The 17,426-nt window shown below is 42.6% G+C and overlaps 2 protein-coding genes across 7 annotated transcripts in view; both read left to right on the top strand.

Annotated features, from left to right (window-relative positions):
• Positions 1 to 8,391, top strand: part of LOC115174491 (MAX gene-associated protein-like) — a 29,017-nt gene extending 20,626 nt beyond the window's left edge. The window contains exons 1-4 of one of the 4 annotated variants that reach the window (XM_029733067.1): positions 1,296 to 1,563; positions 1,799 to 1,963; positions 5,235 to 5,357; positions 5,616 to 8,391. In XM_029733067.1, coding sequence (XP_029588927.1) covers positions 1,512 to 1,563; positions 1,799 to 1,963; positions 5,235 to 5,357; positions 5,616 to 7,225 — 1,950 coding nt within the window. In that variant the 5' untranslated portion in view covers positions 1,296 to 1,511 and the 3' untranslated portion in view covers positions 7,226 to 8,391. Of the gene's footprint in view, positions 1 to 1,295; positions 1,564 to 1,798; positions 1,964 to 5,234; positions 5,358 to 5,612 lie in introns of those variants that run through there. The other 3 variants (XM_029733066.1, XM_029733070.1, XM_029733069.1) reach the window with 3 other exon arrangements.
• Positions 8,392 to 12,967: 4,576 nt separating this feature from the next.
• The window catches only part of LOC115174488 (mitogen-activated protein kinase-binding protein 1), a 45,279-nt gene continuing 40,820 nt past the window's right edge, over positions 12,968 to 17,426 (top strand). For all 3 annotated transcript variants that reach the window (XM_029733061.1, XM_029733060.1, XM_029733059.1), the window contains exon 1: positions 12,968 to 13,243. In XM_029733061.1, coding sequence (XP_029588921.1) covers positions 13,157 to 13,243 — 87 coding nt within the window. In that variant the 5' untranslated portion in view covers positions 12,968 to 13,156. The remainder of the gene's footprint in view (positions 13,244 to 17,426) is intronic.

Below are 17,426 nucleotides of genomic sequence, written 5' to 3'. Positions count from 1 at the left end.
ACCTCGAGGACAAACTGGAGTTCTGGGTCTGGCTGGGTAAGGATTGGAGCAGAAGTGAAGCGGTGCTTGAGTTCCCGGAATGCTGCCTCGGGGAACCAATAGAATGGAGGTGAGAGCGGTGAGAGGAGCTGCCAAACGACTGTAGTCACGGATGAATAGTCTATAAAAATTGGCAAACCCCAGAAAACGCTTCAGATTCGCAGGCAGGCAGGCAGAGTGATTAACACTCGTCCCGTGTGTTAATCATTGTGCACGTGTGTTATTTATTCGAGGTACTCTTCACTCTTTTGTTTGGGTTTCAACCATGTGTTTTTGTTACGTGTTCGTTTGGGCTTCGTCCCCTTGCCTTTACACGGCACGCCGTAATTTGGGCTGAATAAAAAACCCTATTAAGCATTCTTGTCTGTCTCCCGATCCTTCATGCCAACGTGACACCTACATGTTTTTTTGTCTTTGTAAAAGCACAGATGGGTATGAAATAACCAGTAAAAGGTTGAATTTGGTCATGTGGAAATGTGCCTTACTGCCTTTTGAATTTTGTGTAACGTCAGTAGTCTGGTCAAGGATGCAAAATATTTTGGAACACTCCACTTACCAAGACCATTGGCTTCTTCCTTGCTGAGCGTCCTTTCAGGTTATGTCGATATAGGACTCATTTTACTGTGGATATAGATACTTTTGTACCTGTTTCCTCCAGCATCTTCACAAGGTCCTTTGCTGTTCTTTTGGGATCGATTTGCACTTTTCGCACAAAAGTACGTTCATCTCTAGGAGAGAATGCGTCTCATTTCTGAGCGGTATGATGGCTGCGTGGTCCCATGGTGTTTATACTTGCGTGCTATTATTTGTACAGATGAACATGGTACCTTCAGGCGTTTGGAAATTGCTCCCAAGGATGAACCAGACTTGTGGAGGTCTACAATTTTTTTTCTGAGGTCTTGGCTGATTCTTTTGATTTCCCCATGATGTCAAGCAAAGAGGCACTGAGTTTGAAGGTAGGCCTTGAAATACATCCACAGGTACACCTCCAATTGACTCAAATGATGTCAATTAGCCTATCAGAAGCTTCTAAAGCCATGACACCATTTTCTGGAATTTTCCAAGCTGTTTAAAGGCACAGTCAACTTAGTGCATGTAAACTTCTGACCCACTGGAATTGTGATACAGTGAATTATAAGTGAAATAATCTGTCTGTAAACAATTGTTTGAAAAATTACTTGTATCATGCACAAAGTAGATGTCCTAACCGACTTGCCAAAACTGTAGTTTGTTAACTAGAAATGTGTGGAGTGGTTGAAAAACAAGTTTTAATGACCCCAACCTAAGTGTATGTAAACTTCTGACTTCAACTGTACTTTTTCATGTTTGAATTGTGACCTCTGATCTTTCCATTGGTTTGCAGTTTGATAATTATCGAATACGAAAGATATTTAAACTCTGTCTTCCATCAGGCTCTGAAGGAGATTCGTACCCTGTCAGTGGACTCTGAGTCTCTGGAGGAGAAGAAAAGGATGCTGACTGAGATCCAGTCTGTCTATGTCAAGGAGATTACATACATTTCTGGTACGTCTGACTGAAATCACTCACTCACTCACTCACGTGATCTACTTGAATATTATGTTGTTTCAGACTCCTTATTTTCAAAGATGGTTTTTAAAGCAAAAACAGTGGTGTGTGTGTGTGTGAACTCACAATGGTTAAGAAAAGGCCAAAAAGAGGAGAAAACTAAGATACTAGCGGCATTCCATCCTAAGAACCAAGACATGCTGTTATAAACCCATATCTCCTTCCATTGTAGGGAAGCCAGAGGAGCTGGTCAAGGCCAAGCTGAAGGAGATCTGGGAGAAGAAGAGAGCTCTGGCTGCCCAGAGAAGAGCAGGTGTGCCCTCTACCTCTATCCATATCTCTTCTACCTGCCAGCTCTCATCACCCGCCTTCACCCCTAGTCCCAACACCCTGACAGGTAATAATAACCTGTTTCCTATATGTCTGACAACAGGAGGAATGGCACTAAGCTGGATCAATGTATTAGCCAACATTCAGATAAAGCTACATTACCGGTCAAAAGTTTGGACACACTTACTCATTACAGGGTTTTTCTTTATTTTTACATTGTAAAATAATAGTGAAGACATCAAAACTATGAAATTACACATATGGAATTATGTAGTAACCAAAAAAGTGTTAAACAAATCAAAATATATTTTATATTTAAGATTCTTCAAAGTAGCCACCCTTTGCCTTGATGACAGCTTTGCACACTCTTGGGATTCTCTCAACCAGCTTCATGAGGTAGTCACATGAATGCATTTCAATTAACAGGTGTGCCTTGTTAGAAGTTAATTTGTATAATTTCTTTCCTTAATGCGTTTGAGCCAATCAGTTGTGTTGTGACAAGGTAGGGTTGGTATACAGAAGGTAGCCCTATTTGGTAATTGACCAAATCCATATCATGGCAAGAACAGCTGAAATAAGCAAAGAGAAATGACAGTCCATCATTACTTTAAGACATGAAGGTAGGTCAATCTGGACAATTTCAAGAACTTTCAAAGTTTCTTCAAGTGCAGTCGCAAAAACCATCAAGCACTATGATGAAACTGGCTCTCATGAGGACCGCCACAGGAAAGGAAGACACAGAGTTACCTCTGCTGCAGAGGATAAGTTCATTAGAGTTACCAGCCTCAGAAATTGCAACCCAAATAAATGCTTCACAGAGTTCAAGCAACAGACACATCTCAACATCAACTGTGCAGAGGAGACTGCGTGAATCGGCCCTTCATGTTCGAATTGCTGCAAAGAAACCACTAAAGGACACCAATAATAAGAAGAGACTTGCTTAGGCCAAGAAACATGAGCAATGGACATTAGACCTGTGGAAATCTGTCCTTTGGTCTGATGAGTCCAAATTTGAGATTTTTGGTTCCAACCGCTATGTCTTTGTGAGACGCAGAGTAGGTGAGCGGATGATCTTCACATGTGTGGTTCCCACCGTGAAGCACGGAGGAAGAGGTGTGATGGTGTGGGGGTGCTTTGTTGGTGACACTGTCTGGGATTTATTTAGAATTCATGGCACACTTAACCAGCATGGCTACCACAGCATTCTTCAGCAATATGCCATCCTATCTGGTTTGCGCTTCGTGGGACTATCATTTGTTTTTCAACAGGACAATGACCCAACCCACCTCCAGGCTGTGTAAGGGCTATTTAACCAAGAAGGAGAGTGATGGAGTGCTGCATCAGATGAATATAAAATAATTTACATTTTTTAACACTTTTTTTGGTTACTACATGATTCCATGTGTTATTTCATAGTTTTGATGACTTCACTGTTATTCTACAATGTAGAATAACAGTGAACTGGTACTGTATAACTTTTGACATATTTTAACACTAATGAGTCATAGCAGTTCACCACTGTCATCTATTTCTTGTTACGATGGATGTAGCTACGAATATAAATGTATAATCCTCATAGCATACATGTTGTTTGGTCTTTGTAAAAGCACAGATGTGGATGAAAGGGTAAGTGAAAACGTTGAGCGGAAATGTGCCTTACTACCTTTTGAATATTTTGTAACGTCAGTAGTCTGGTCAAGGAAGCATCATGCTAAATATTTTGGCACACTCCACTTACCAAGACCTTTGCCAAATAAGCCATGCTGTCACCTGCTTTTATGGTAAGCCTTGAGGTGGTACCACCCAGCACATCTAGAAGGGAGGGTATTTCATACCGAACCCTTCCCTTGATGACGTAGAGGTGCCTCTACATCACGATTTCAATGGTAGAGTTGAATGACTAGGGGCAAAAAGAGCTAGATGTACTACTAAATTACCAAAATATATCACTTTTTTGCAACCGTCAAAATTAAGAGCAGAATTGACGTGTTTCACTTTAACTAAACCTAAAACATATTTTTTTTTCAGGAAAGTTACTTCTTTGTTCAAATTTTTGGGGAATCATGGCTTCCTTTTGGCATCCATGAATACACCACTGTAGAAGGCCCAGGGCTCCAGAATAACATTTTCCCCTGGTGGCGCTGGTGCAACAACATTTTTAATTGTTGGCACCAGCCAATGATTTGGTTGCACCCAAAAAAATATGTGCCGGCAAGCAATAGAAAAAAAATGTAATCTTAGTCATTCATAATGCTTTATGAAAAAGTGTAATCGACTACTGAGTTGGTATTGAAGAAATCCCTTGTTTCATCATCTTTTCATGTTGCGATTCAAAATATTTTAATGTCCAACCTAAACCAGTGATTGTCATGCATTTTGGGTTGACAATTAGGCTATTGTTATATTTGACTGTAAAAATCTGGCTCCAGAATGTATGTTTGTTTATTTAATAGAGATTAATTTTCCAGCATCTTAATGTGCACTAATATCATAGGCTAATTCATCACCTGGGTAAGTGGAAATCTCAAAACACATTAGCTAAATGGCTATCTCTTAATATAATACCCACTGCTAGTAGCCATGTATTAATCTAACAGTAAATTGTTTATGTCCCCAAAAAGTTGCAGTTCTAGCCTACCGCCCAATTTTACATTTATATTTTAATCACTTAGCAGACACTCTTATCCAGAGCGACTTATATTAGTGATTGCATACAGTTTCCATGAAGCCAATGACCAATGCACATTTAACATGCTCCGTATCTCAAAGCCGTATCAGATACCTCGGTTATAAAATAATTGCTATTGAGCTGAAAATTGACAGCTGAGAAATACAAATTATACCTACAGAAAGCTGATAACCTCCTTTCTTCGACTGTGATAACAGGAAAGCTGTGTTTTACCCGCAATATGATTTTAAAATGTTATGCAATCAGAACACTTTCTCCTGGAGCATTATTTTTCCCGTGAAAGGAGAGAGAGTGGCTCACTCGACACCGTAGAAGGCCCCCAGTGAAACAGATACGGGGGTGGGCAGACACTTTCATTACAGGAATCATGAGGTTATGACGTACTTTACTGTTTGACTAAATCATGGTTTTAGCCTCCTAAGTTAGGTAACCATGTAGAATGTGCTGCTCGCACTGATGCGACCAATGAAACGTTTAACTTGCGCAGCCAAGTCAAAGGGTCGCTAATCACCTGTTTCTCACTTCCTCTCCCGATGTCTGAAGAGAGTATGGGCACTAAGCAGGATCATAGAGTTAGCCAGACAACTTTGATAAACCATTTAAATATAGCTCTTATTTATTCATGTATTTCTATCTGTGTGTATCCCAGTGTCCCAGTTGTCTCTGGCAAGCTCTCTGGGTCAGGCAGGGGCAGCTAGGGGCTCTGTGAAACCAGTGGCCGCTGTTCTACGCACCAAAAGCGGCAAGATCATACTTCTTGCTTCCATACCAGGTGAGCGCATACAGGAACAGGATACCCACATTTGGTCTCTCACTTTTGTCTAGAAGGTTATGTAAGTTCTAGATCTAAAAAATGAAATATAAACAATGCTGAATTGGAAGAGCGTGATAACTGTGTTTTAATGTCCATTGGCACACTATATGTGTAAAATGTGGCAAGGGTTATGATCGTTAGACTGCCACTCTGTCTAGAATATGTTGTTTTAAGTCTGTCATTCTAACTATGGTGTGTTTCCTTTATCCACAGCAGGAGGAGCGGTCTACACAGTGAAGGTTATGAAGAGACCAACAGTCACCTCCCTCTCCACCACCACCAACACCACCTCAGCAGCCAAGGAGGCTGTGGAGAAGGAGAGCGCTGTGGAAAAGGAGTGTACACCCCGGATTATCCACCCCTCTCAGCCCCTCTCGCAGACCCCTAGCCCACAGTGCTCTGCGTCTGCCACTGACCCAGAGAAGAAGGACCAGGGTAGAGTGTCTGGGGAGGCTGAGCAGTCCTCAGACAGCCCAGCAGAGGAGAGGCCAGTGGTACGTAAGGAGGAACCACAGGCCCCTGTCTGTAATGGATCCATGGAAGAAGAGACTTCCACAGAGAAGGACAACATATCAACTCCTACAGAGAAGAAGTCCCTTAACAGAAAACCTACTAATCAAGTCTTTATTGATATGAAGTATCCCCTTGTGGACAGCGCTCCCCTAAACAGTGCCATCTGGAGGCCATTGGAGAAACCGCAGGCGGTGGGTGAGCGTGATCCAGGAGGCTGGGGCCTGTCTCTGACCAAGGGAGAGGCAGCCGTACTGGTGAAGGCTCTCTCTGAACACGAGGGCATAGTAGTGGGGCGGAAGGGAAAGGATAGTATGGTCACACCGAAGCGCAAGGATAACCTGGTCCAACACAATGGAAAGAAGAGCTCTGTGACACTGAAGGGCAAGGATAACCTGGTCCAACACAATGGAAAGAAGAGCTCTGTGACACTGAAGGGCAAGGGTAGCTCAGTCACACAAAGAAAGGATAGCTCAGAACGACAAAAAGAACAGGATAGCACGTCTCAGAAAGAAACTAATAGCTTGGTCCCACAAAAAGGAGAGGATAGCTCGGGCCCACCAAAGGAAAATTATAGCTTGATCACTCAGAAAGCAAAGGACGGCTTGGTGACATCAAAGGAAAATGATTGCTTGCTGACACAGAAGGGAGGGGGAGGCTTGGCAGATGGCTTGGAGGCTCCAACTGTGAAGAGAACACGACGACCGTCATGCTTGGACATTAAATCCCCACCAACTGAACATATCACTACTACCCCTGTGGCAACGACTGAGGGTAGCCCAGCCAACGTTACACAAGCCACGGGTAGTACTCGTACCCCAGTGTCTCGACCTGGGGGTATTCTTGTTACTAACACTGGGGATGGTGAAAACCAACTAACCCCACGGGAACCTACGAGGCAGGGTAGGACTCCTAAAGTACGATGGGTTGGGGTTACTACTAGTCCTGTGGTGATGACTGGGCCTGGAGGTGGCTCTGCCAAAGTGACTCCAGCTGCGGGTAGCCCTGTGAAGAGAGCTGCCAGTAGCCCTGCCACTCGGGGTAGGCCTCCTAAAGTACGGAAAGCTGGAGATAGCCCTAGCCCGGCCCCTGGAACTCGGGCTGGGTTAAGCCCTGTGGTGAAGACTGATGGCAGCGCAGCCAAACCACCACGAGGAGATAGCCCGGCCTGGACAACCCGAGCTGGGGTTAATAGCTCTGCAGCAATGACTAAAGGAAGCCCGGGTAAAACACCACAGGCTGTGGGTCGGCCTGGAACATGGCCTGTGACCCGCTCTGTTGGTGGGAAGAGGACGATGAGGTCTGACAAGGCCTAGTGGAGCTGAGACTAAGGCTGCATTTCCACACTACCTCCATTGGTGCATCTCGATACAGTGTGGCTCAGTTGGTAGAGCATGGCGCTTGCAAAGCCAGGGTTGTGGGTTTGATTGCCGCGGGGGACCCGTACGAAAATGTATGCACTCACTACTGTAAGTCGCTCTGGATAAGAGTGTCTGCTAAATGACTAAAATGTATAAATGTACAGTAGTTGTCTACCTCGTTTCCTCTCCCTTCACTCCAATGATGATGCATTTCCGCCTAATTCCAACCAGAGGAACAAGGGAATCATACTCAACACGTCAACAGATGTGTCATTTACTGTCTTTAAAGCTGCACTCAGGTCCAGAAATCCCATTGAGACCGCCACATGTGCCTGTTCACAAATCCAAAGGACCCTGGACAGTTATGTTTGTGTGAGTTAACCCTCTCAGCTTTAGTACTCATCTGCCTGCCTGCCTGCCTGCCTGCCTGCCTGCCTGCCTACTCGTGACAACACAACAAAGCAAACAGTGATTTACACCTACAGGACAGTCAGTTTTCAGAACATCTCTAGTCATTGAGCGAAACGTTAAATGAATGAACTGTATTACATGTATTGAAGGTTTGGCTACTGTTTGAGTAGTTGTACATGGGACATCAGCCCCATGTTGGGGTGAATGTGGGATGTCCTACTTTTTTGGTGAAGTCAATATTGTTATTATGTTGTAGAAAGTTGATTACTTGTGCTATTTAATAATCAAACCCCTGTAATTGTTGAAGATAAGTTCAAGGGAAGGTCTGTACAAAAATAATGAACATGCATGACCACAAAACTGGTCAATTACTTTCTGATCCATTTCTGAAGTTACCAATAGGCCCTAATCTTTGCAGCTGAAAAATCATTGATTTCAGATACAACATTCATGTGTTTGTTCATGTCAAAAAAACACTGTAAATGTTAGTCTTTACAGTGGCATAGAAATATGTATTATAGCTGCGATTGTTGTGTCCAGTCCTTTTAAATACACTCTTAATTTCATTACCAGGCTTTTGGGAGTTTTCTTATAATTAGTACTTTTAAGTCTTTAGCAAATAGAATTTCTACTATTTCTTTTATTATTTCTACACAGTCACAACCATGTTAAATACACTGCTCAAAAAAATAAAGGGAACACTTAAACAACACAATGTAACTCCAAGTCAATCACACTTCTGTGAAATCAAACTGTCCACTTAGGAAGCAACACTGATTGACAATAAATTTCACATGCTGTTGTGCAAACGGAATAGACAACAGGTGGAAATTATAGGCAATTAGCAAGACACCCCCAATAAAGGAGTGGTTCTGCAGGTGGGGACCACAGACCACTTCTCAGTTCCTATGCTTCCTGGCTGATGTTTTGGTCACTTTTGAATGCTGGCGGTGCTTTCACTCTAGTGGTAGCATGAGACGGAGTCTACAACCCACACATGTGGCTCAGGTAGTGCAGCTCATCCAGGATGGCACATCAATGCGTGCTGTGGCAAGAAGGTTTGCTGTGTCTGTCAGCGTAGTGTCCAGAGCATGGAGGCGCTACCAGGAGACAGGCCAGTACATCAGGAGACGTGGAGGAGGCCGTAGGAGGGCAACAACCCAGCAGCAGGACCGCTACCTCCGCCTTTGTGCAAGGAGGAGCAGGAGAAGCACTGCCAGAGCCCTGCAAAATGACCTCCAGCAGGCCACAAATGTGCATGTGTCTGCTCAAATGGTCAGAAACAGACTCCATGAGGGTGGTATGAGGGCCTGATGTCCACAGGTGGGGGTTGTGCTTACAGCCCAACACCGTGCAGGACGTTTGGCATTTGCCAGAGAACACCAAGAGTGGCAAATTCGCCACTGGCGCCCTGTGCTCTTCACAGATGAAAGCAGGTTCACACTGAGCACGTGACAGATGTGACAGAGTCTGGAGACGCCGTGGAAAACGTTCTGCTGCCTGCAACATCCTCCAGCATGACTGGTTTGGCGGTGGGTCAGTCATGGTGTGGGGTGGCATTTCTTTGGGGGGCCGCACAGCCCTCCATGTGCTCGCCAGAGGTAGCCTGACTGCCATTAGGTACCGAGATGAGATCCTCAGACCCCTTGTGAGACCATATGCTGGTGCAGTTGGCCCTGGGTTCCTCCTAATGCAAGACAATGCTAGACCTCATGTGGCTGGAGTGTGTCAGCAGTTCCTGCAAGAGGAAGGCATTGATGCTATGGACTGGCCCGCCCGTTCCCCAGACCTGAATCCAATTGAGCATATCTGGGACATCATGTCTCGCTCCATCCACCAACGCCACGTTGCACCACAGACTGTCCAGGAGTTGGCGGATGCTTTAGTCCAGGTCTGGGAGGAGATCCCTCAGGAGACCATCCGCCACCTCATCAGGAGCATGCCCAGGCGTTGTAGGGAGGTCATACAGGCACGTGGAGGCCACACACACTACTGAACCTCATTTTGACTTGTTTTAAGGACATTACTTCAGTTGGATCAGCCTGTAGTGTGGTTTTCCACTTTAATTTTGAGTGTGACTCCAAATCCAGACCTCCATGGGTTGATAAATTGGATTTCCATTGATTTATTTTTGTGTGATTTTGTTGTCAGCACATTCAACTATGTAAAGAAAAAAGTATTTAATAACATTACTTCTTTCATTCAGATCTAGGATGTGTTGTTTAAGTGTTCCCTTTATTTTTTTGAGCAGTATATTTTAATTTGCCTTATGAATTGCTTCCCTGTCTGTTTTACAATGGTACTCCTCGTTCAATTATTCTCATGTCTGATTTTTGAGGAACTTATGCATAACATGTCAACATTTTTGTTATTTTACTTGTAGTCAAAAGACATTTGTTTCAATCTTGTGTGTCAAAAACAATCACGATTAAAGTGACTGACATAGCAGTCGATTCTTTACAAAAAAATGCATTGAGGAGCATTATTCAACACTCAAGTCAGACAAACATTTACAAAGAGTATTTGTATATATACACACACACACAGTAGGCTGAGATGTGCTGGCAAGATACTGTGGCCTTGAAAATGAACTAAACCGTATACAGTGCCTTGCGAAAGTATTCGGCCCCCTTGAACTTTGACCTTTTGCCACATTTCAGGCTTCAAACAAAGATATAAAACTGTAATTTTTTTGTGAAGAATCAACAACAAGTGGGACACAATCATGAAGTGGAACGAAATTTATTGGATATTTCAAACTTTTTTAACAAATAAAAAACTGAAAAATTAGGCGTGCAAAATTATTCAGCCTCCTTAAGTTAATACTTTGTAGCGCCACCTTTTGCTGCGATTACAGCTGTAAGTCGCTTGGGGTATGTCTATCAGTTTTGCACATCGAGAGACTGAAATTTTTGCCCATTCCTCCTTGCAAAACAGCTCGAGCTCAGTGAGGTTGGATGGAGCGTTTGTGAACAGCAGTTTTCAGTTCTTTCCACAGATTCTCGATTGGATTCAGGTCTGGACTTTGACTTGGCCATTCTAACACCTGGATATGTTTATTTGTGAACCATTCCATTGTAGATTTTGCTTTATGTTTTGGATCATTGTCTTGTTGGAAGACAAATCTCCGTCCCAGTCTCAGGTCTTTTGCAGACTCCATCAGGTTTTCTTCCAGAATGGTCCTGTATTTGGCTCCATCCATCTTCCCATCAATTTTAACCATCTTCCCTGCCCCTGCTGAAGAAAAGCAGGCCCAAACCATGATGCTGCCACCACCATGTTTGACAGTGTGTTCAGGGTGATGAGCTGTGTTGCTTTTACGCCAAACATAACGTTTTGCATTGTTGCCAAAAAGTTTGATTTTGGTTTCATCTGACCAGAGCACCTTCTTCCACATGTTTGGTGTGTCTCCCAGGTGGCTAGTGGCAAACTTTAAACGACACTTTTTATGGATATCTTTAAGAAATGGCTTTCTTCTTGCCACTCTTCCATAAAGGCCAGATTTGTGCAGTATACGACTGATTGTTGTCCTATGGACAGAGTCTCCCACCTCAGCTGTAGATCTCTGCAGTTCATCCAGAGTGATCATGGGCCTCTTGGCTGCATCTCTGATCAGTCTTCTCCTTGTATGAGCTGAAAGTTTAGAGGGACGGCCGGGTCTTCGTAGATTTGCAGTGGTCTGATACTCCTTCCATTTCAATATTATCGCTTGCACAGTGCTCCTTGGGATGTTTAAAGCTTGGGAAATCTTTTTGTATCCAAATCCGGCTTTAAACTTCTCCACAACAGTATCTCGGACCTGCCTGGTGTGTTCCTTGTTCTTCATGATGCTCTCTGCGCTTTAAACGGACCTCTGAGACTATCACAGAGCAGGTGCATTTATACGGAGACTTGATTACACACAGGCGGATTCTATTTATCATCATTAGTCATTTAGGTCAACATTGGATCATTCAGAGATCCTCACTGAACTTCTGGAGAGAGTTTGCTGCACTGAAAGTAAAGGGGCTGAATAATTTTGCACGGCCAATTTTTCAGTTTTTTATTTGTTAAAAAAGTTTGAAATATCCAATAAATTTCGTTCCACTTCATAATTGCGTCCCACTTGTTGTTGATTCTTCACAAAAAATTACAGTTTTATATCTTTATGTTTGAAGCCTGAAATGTGGCAAAAGGTCGAAAAGTTCAAGGGGGCCGAATACTTTCGCAAGGCACTGTACATTTCTTTGGTGTGGCAGTTGTAACCTGCACGAAACGCCATGAGGTGGTAGAATAGTATTGAATGTGGAATAATAAAATAGAACACAAGAATTAAACAATTTGTAAATATCAGAATTTGACTAGTAATTATAGACATTAATTATTGCAGCGTTCTAATGGTCTACTTATGACACAGCTTAAATGTATATTTTATCTAGGTTTAACACCCTCACGTCTCTATTACACTGGCGGATACGGGGTAATGATTGCATTTATAGGGCTAGTAGAGTGCAGATGTAGGCTAACTATCTGAGCTACTAATTCCAATATCATGTATTAGATAAATAACACATTTTTTTCTTCTCTGCTAATTTAACAAACGAGAAGTAGGGATGAATGACTGACACACACACAGACTGATCTAGGATCTGCATATTCTGCTGCCATCCCCACAGCCCATCGGTATGCAGGGGAACAAAACTGATCTTAGATCTACGTCTATATGGACCTCCTACTGCACTAGAGCAGGGGTTTGCAACCTTTTTCAGCATTGGGGGACCCCCAGGGGGGGTGTTCCCCATCTATTTCTTTGGGCACAAGCACTTCATGACACGAACTGTTCACACCCCTCTTGTTGGTGTAGAGAATTTTGCAGGTTTAAAGCTTATTTCCTGCAATTCTACACGTTATGTCATGGGTTGCAAAGAACATTTTGCCGTTTAAAGCTAATTTTCTAACGTGTATTCATGTGATATTTGAGTGACCAAAAAAACCTAAATAAAGAAACTTTAGCTGACATGGGCTAGTTGATCTGGACATTTCTGACAAGTTATAAATAGCTCTATGCAATTAATACCATGACAAGAGGAACTGATGATACACTAACCAATTTCGAAATTGCACCTCGTGCATTCTACTATTACAACTTTCAAGAGTAAGATTAAAGCCAGGCTGAGTTCGTTAAAAACAATGTCAATCGAAACGTTTTTTTCGCTGACCCCTTGCGCCCTAGGGTTCGCGCCCCACAGTTTGTGAACCACTGCACTAGAGGAGATAACTAGTTTAGTCGCTAAACATGAGCTAAGCCGACTACAGTACACCCGTCACCGGAGTTTAACGCTGCTCTAACCTACTCAAGAGATTAAAGTTTACTCCGCTGCAAAAAAAATATTAGTTGGGGATGCAAGCGCGTTTGTATCCTAAAGAAGGATTTCACGGTTCAAACATCGCATAACTTTTAACGTAAGACATTTATCGGGATATTTTACCATCAAGATGACAGTAGACGGGCACGGGTCAACAATAAAAAGTCGGATAAAGAACATGCTGCGGAAGAATCGGAAGGAAAACCTTGCCGACAAGGTGAGTGACTGCCGTTTTGTTTTTCATAGATTTTTTTTTTTTATGCCCGAATGATAGGTTAACTAGAGTAATTTATAGTGTCATTGCATGCAAATTATATTTCTATTTGTGTCATTTAGGGAAAATAATGAAACATGTTGCTTTATTGTGGGTATATCACTCTCAAGAAATGCCTTAGATTAAAATGTTCAAATGTAAGACTTCATATTCCCAATAAAATGGTCATTGGTCTGTAAACACCTGAGAAACTGGTAAAAAAAAGAGTATATTTTGACATTTTTCCAATGCATGAGGTTGAGTCAGTGGATCCATCTAATCAGGTTATTGTTGAGAAAATCAAGTACAGAACAGCGTGCAAACTAATCAATCAGCCTCCTCTCACGTTGTATTGATGATAATAGCCACAATTCAGTGTCAGAAAATGCCAGGGAGGTATTTGTTTAGCTCTCTGTTCAGACCAATAGTTCAGTGTCTTTCAGTTTGAGGTCGATATATCCCAACTAGCACATTTGGTTCCTTGGAAGTTGTGGGAACTTGTTTTTAGTTTGACATTGCTTGTGGAAACGAAGCCACACATTTCCTAACCAGTAAAACTGAACATTTTTTTTTTTTACTTTCTGAGAACAGAAGTGAAAATTTCGCCTGTTCTGAGAACAGTTATTTTTAGTTTGCAGGGAGGTTCTGAAAACGTTTTACTCTGGTTCCTTGATGGTTTACCTGGAAGGTTGTATTACCGATTGTTTCAAATAAGACTTCAATAACACTGCTAGCTTATTTTTTATATATATTTTTTAAATACTCAAAGCACAGATTAACATGTATTTCCTTAGGCATCAATCATGCAAGCATTTATTTTTTATTGTGACCCAGCATCAATGAGATTTGAAGCTATAATTGTATGTGTTCTGTCCATGGAATTAGTCCACAGCGCCACCAGGATGGAGCTAGCATGCTATGTTTTTTAACTCATACAAAGCTGATCATCTATTCAAACAGACCACATTTAAAAGGAAACGAGCGCTCATTAAGATCAGGTCTGGCCAATTAGTGGGTGCGACCAACACTGGAACACACTGAACAAACTACAGGATGTACATAGTAATGGAACACTGGTCACTTTAATAATGGAACACTGGTCACTTTAAATCATGTTAACATACTGTTTTACTCATTTCATACATTATGTATATACTGTATTATAGGTAAGGCCAAACCTATTTAACTACATATACTATTATTCAGATATACTACACTGAACAAAAATATAAACGCAACATGTAAAGTCAAGAAACTGATTAAACAGGATGATCATTACACAGGTGCACCTTGTGCTGGGGACAAAAGGCCACTCTAAAATGTAAAGTTTTTTTCACACAACACAATGCAACAGATGTCTCATATTTTGAGGGGTGTGTAATTGGCATGCTGACTGCAGGAATGTCCACCAGAGCTGTTGCCAGAGAATTGAATGTTTATTTCTCTACCAAAGTTGTTTTAAAATAATTTTTCAGTACGTCCAATAGGCCTCACAACCGCAGACCACGTGTATGGTGTCGTGTGGAAGAGTAGTTTGCTGATGTCAACGTTGTGAACTGAGTGCCCCATAGTGGGGTTATGGTATGGGCAGGCATAAGCTACAGAAAAGGAACAAAATTGTGTATTATCAATGGCAATTTGAATGCACAGAGATACCGTGATGAGATCCTGAGGCCCATTGTTGTGCCATTCATCTGCCGCCATCACCTCATGTTTCAGCATGATAATGCACGGCCCAATGTCGCAAGGATCTGTACACAATTCCTGGAAGCTGAAAATGTCCCAGTTCTTCCATGGCCTGCATACTCACCAGACATGTCACCCGTTGAGCACGTTTTGGATGCTCTGGATCGACGTGTACGACAGCGTGTTCCAGTTCTCGACAACATCCAGCAACTTTACACAGCCATTGAAGAGGAGAGGGACAACGTTACACAGGCCATAATCAACAGCCTGATCAACTCTATGCGAAGGAGATGTGTCGCGCTGCATGAGGCAAATGGTGGTCACACCAGATACTGACTGGTTTTCTGATCCACACCCCTACCAACAGATGTATATCTGTGAAATCCATAGGTTAGGGCCTAATGAATTTATTTTAATTGACTGATTTCCTTATGAACTGTAATTCAGTAAAATCTTTAAAATTGTGTCATGTTGCGTTTTATATTATTGTTCAGTATACATATTCTATCCATATACTGTCCATATTGCCTATACATCCCATCACATTAACACTATATATACAAAAGTATGTGGACACGCCTTGAAAATAGTGGATTCAGCTATTTCAGCCACACCCCTTGCTGACAGGTGTATAAAATTGAGCACACAGCCATGCAAACTCCATAAATTAACATTGGCAGTATAATGGCCTTACTGAAGAGCTCAGTGACTTTCAACGTGGCACCGTCATAGAATGCCACCTTTGCAACAAGTCAGTTCGTCAAATTTCTTCCCTCCTAGAGCTGACCCGGAAAACTGTAAGTGCTGTTATTGTGAAGGGGAAATGTCTAGGAACAACAATGGCTCAGCCGCAAAGTGGTAGGCCACACAAGCTCACAGAATGGGACCACTGAGTGCCAAAAAAATAATTTGTCCTCGGTTGCAGAACTCACTACCGAGTTCCAAACTGCCTCAGGAAGCAATGTCAGCACAATAACTGTTCTGCGGGAGCTTCATGAAATGGGTTTCCATAGTGGAGCAGCCGCACACAAGTCTAAGATCACCATGCGCAATCCAAAGCGTCAGCTGGAGTGGTGTAAAGCTCACCGATATTGGACTCTGGAGCAGTGAAACGCGTTCTCTGGAGTGATGAATCACGCTTCACCATCTGGCAGTCCGATGGATGAATCTGGGTTTAGCAGATGCCAGGAGAACGCTACCTGCCCCAATGCATAGTGCCAACTGTAAAGTTTGGTGGGAGAGGAATAATGGTCTGGTGCTGTTTTTCATGGCTCGGACTAGGCCCCTTAATTCCATTGAAGGGAAATCTTAACGCTACAGCATACAATGACATTCTGAACGATTCTGTGCTTCCAACTTTGTGGCAACAGTTTGGGAAAGGCCCTTTCCTGTTTCAGCATGACAATGCCCCCGTGCGCAAAGCAAGGTCCAAACAGAAATGGTTTGTCGATATCAGTGTGAAAGAACGTGACTGGCCTGCACAGAGCCCGGACCTCCACCCCATTGAAAACCTTTGGGATGAATTGGAACACCAACTGCAAGCCAGGCCTATTCGCCTAACATCAGTGCCCAACCTCATTAATGCTCTTGTGGCTGAATGGAAGCAAGTCCCCGCAACAATGTTCCAACAGTTAGTGGAAAGCCTTCCCAGAAGAGTGGAGGCTGTTATAGGAGCAAAGGGGACCAACTCCATATTACTGCCCATGTTTTTGGACTGAGATGTTTCATGAGAAGGTGTCCACATACCTTTGGTCATGTAGTGTGTGTGTGTATATACAGTACCAGTCAAAAGTTTGGACACACCTACTCATTCAAGGGTTTTTCTTTATTTTGACTATTTTCTACATTGTAGAATAATAGTGAACACATCAAAACTATGAAATAACACATGGAATCATGTGGTAACCAAAAAAGTGTTAAACAAATCAAAATATATTTTAGATTCTTCAAAGTAGCCACCATTTGACTTGATTACAGCTTTGCACACTCTTGGAATTCTCTCAACCAGCTCCATGATGTAGTCCCCTGAATGCATTTCAATTAACAGGTGTGTCTTGTGAAAAGTTAATTTGTAGAATTTCTTTCCTTCTTAATGCGTTTGAGCCAATCAGTTGTGTTGTGACAAGGTAGGGGTGGTATACAGAAGATAGCCCTATTTGGTAATTGACCAAGTCCATATTACTGCAAGAACAGCTCAAATAAGCAAAGAGAAACGACAGTCCATTACTTTAAGACATGAAGGTCAGTCAATCCAGCCAATTTCGAAAACGTTGATAGTTTCTTCAAGTGCAGTCGCAAAAACCATCAAGGGCTATGATGAAACTGGCTCTCATGAGGACTGCCACAGGAAAGGAAGACCCAGAGTTACCTCTGCTGCAGAGGAGAAGTTTATTAGAGTTACCAGCCTCAGAAATTGCAATCCAAATAAATGCTTCAGAGTTCAAGTAACAGACACATCTCA

This window comes from Salmo trutta, chromosome 35 (assembly GCF_901001165.1).
Source record: "Salmo trutta chromosome 35, fSalTru1.1, whole genome shotgun sequence".
Classification (NCBI taxonomy): domain Eukaryota; kingdom Metazoa; phylum Chordata; class Actinopteri; order Salmoniformes; family Salmonidae; genus Salmo; species Salmo trutta.
Note: the sequence above shows the minus strand (reverse complement) of the source record. Positions and strands in the feature narration are given on the sequence as shown.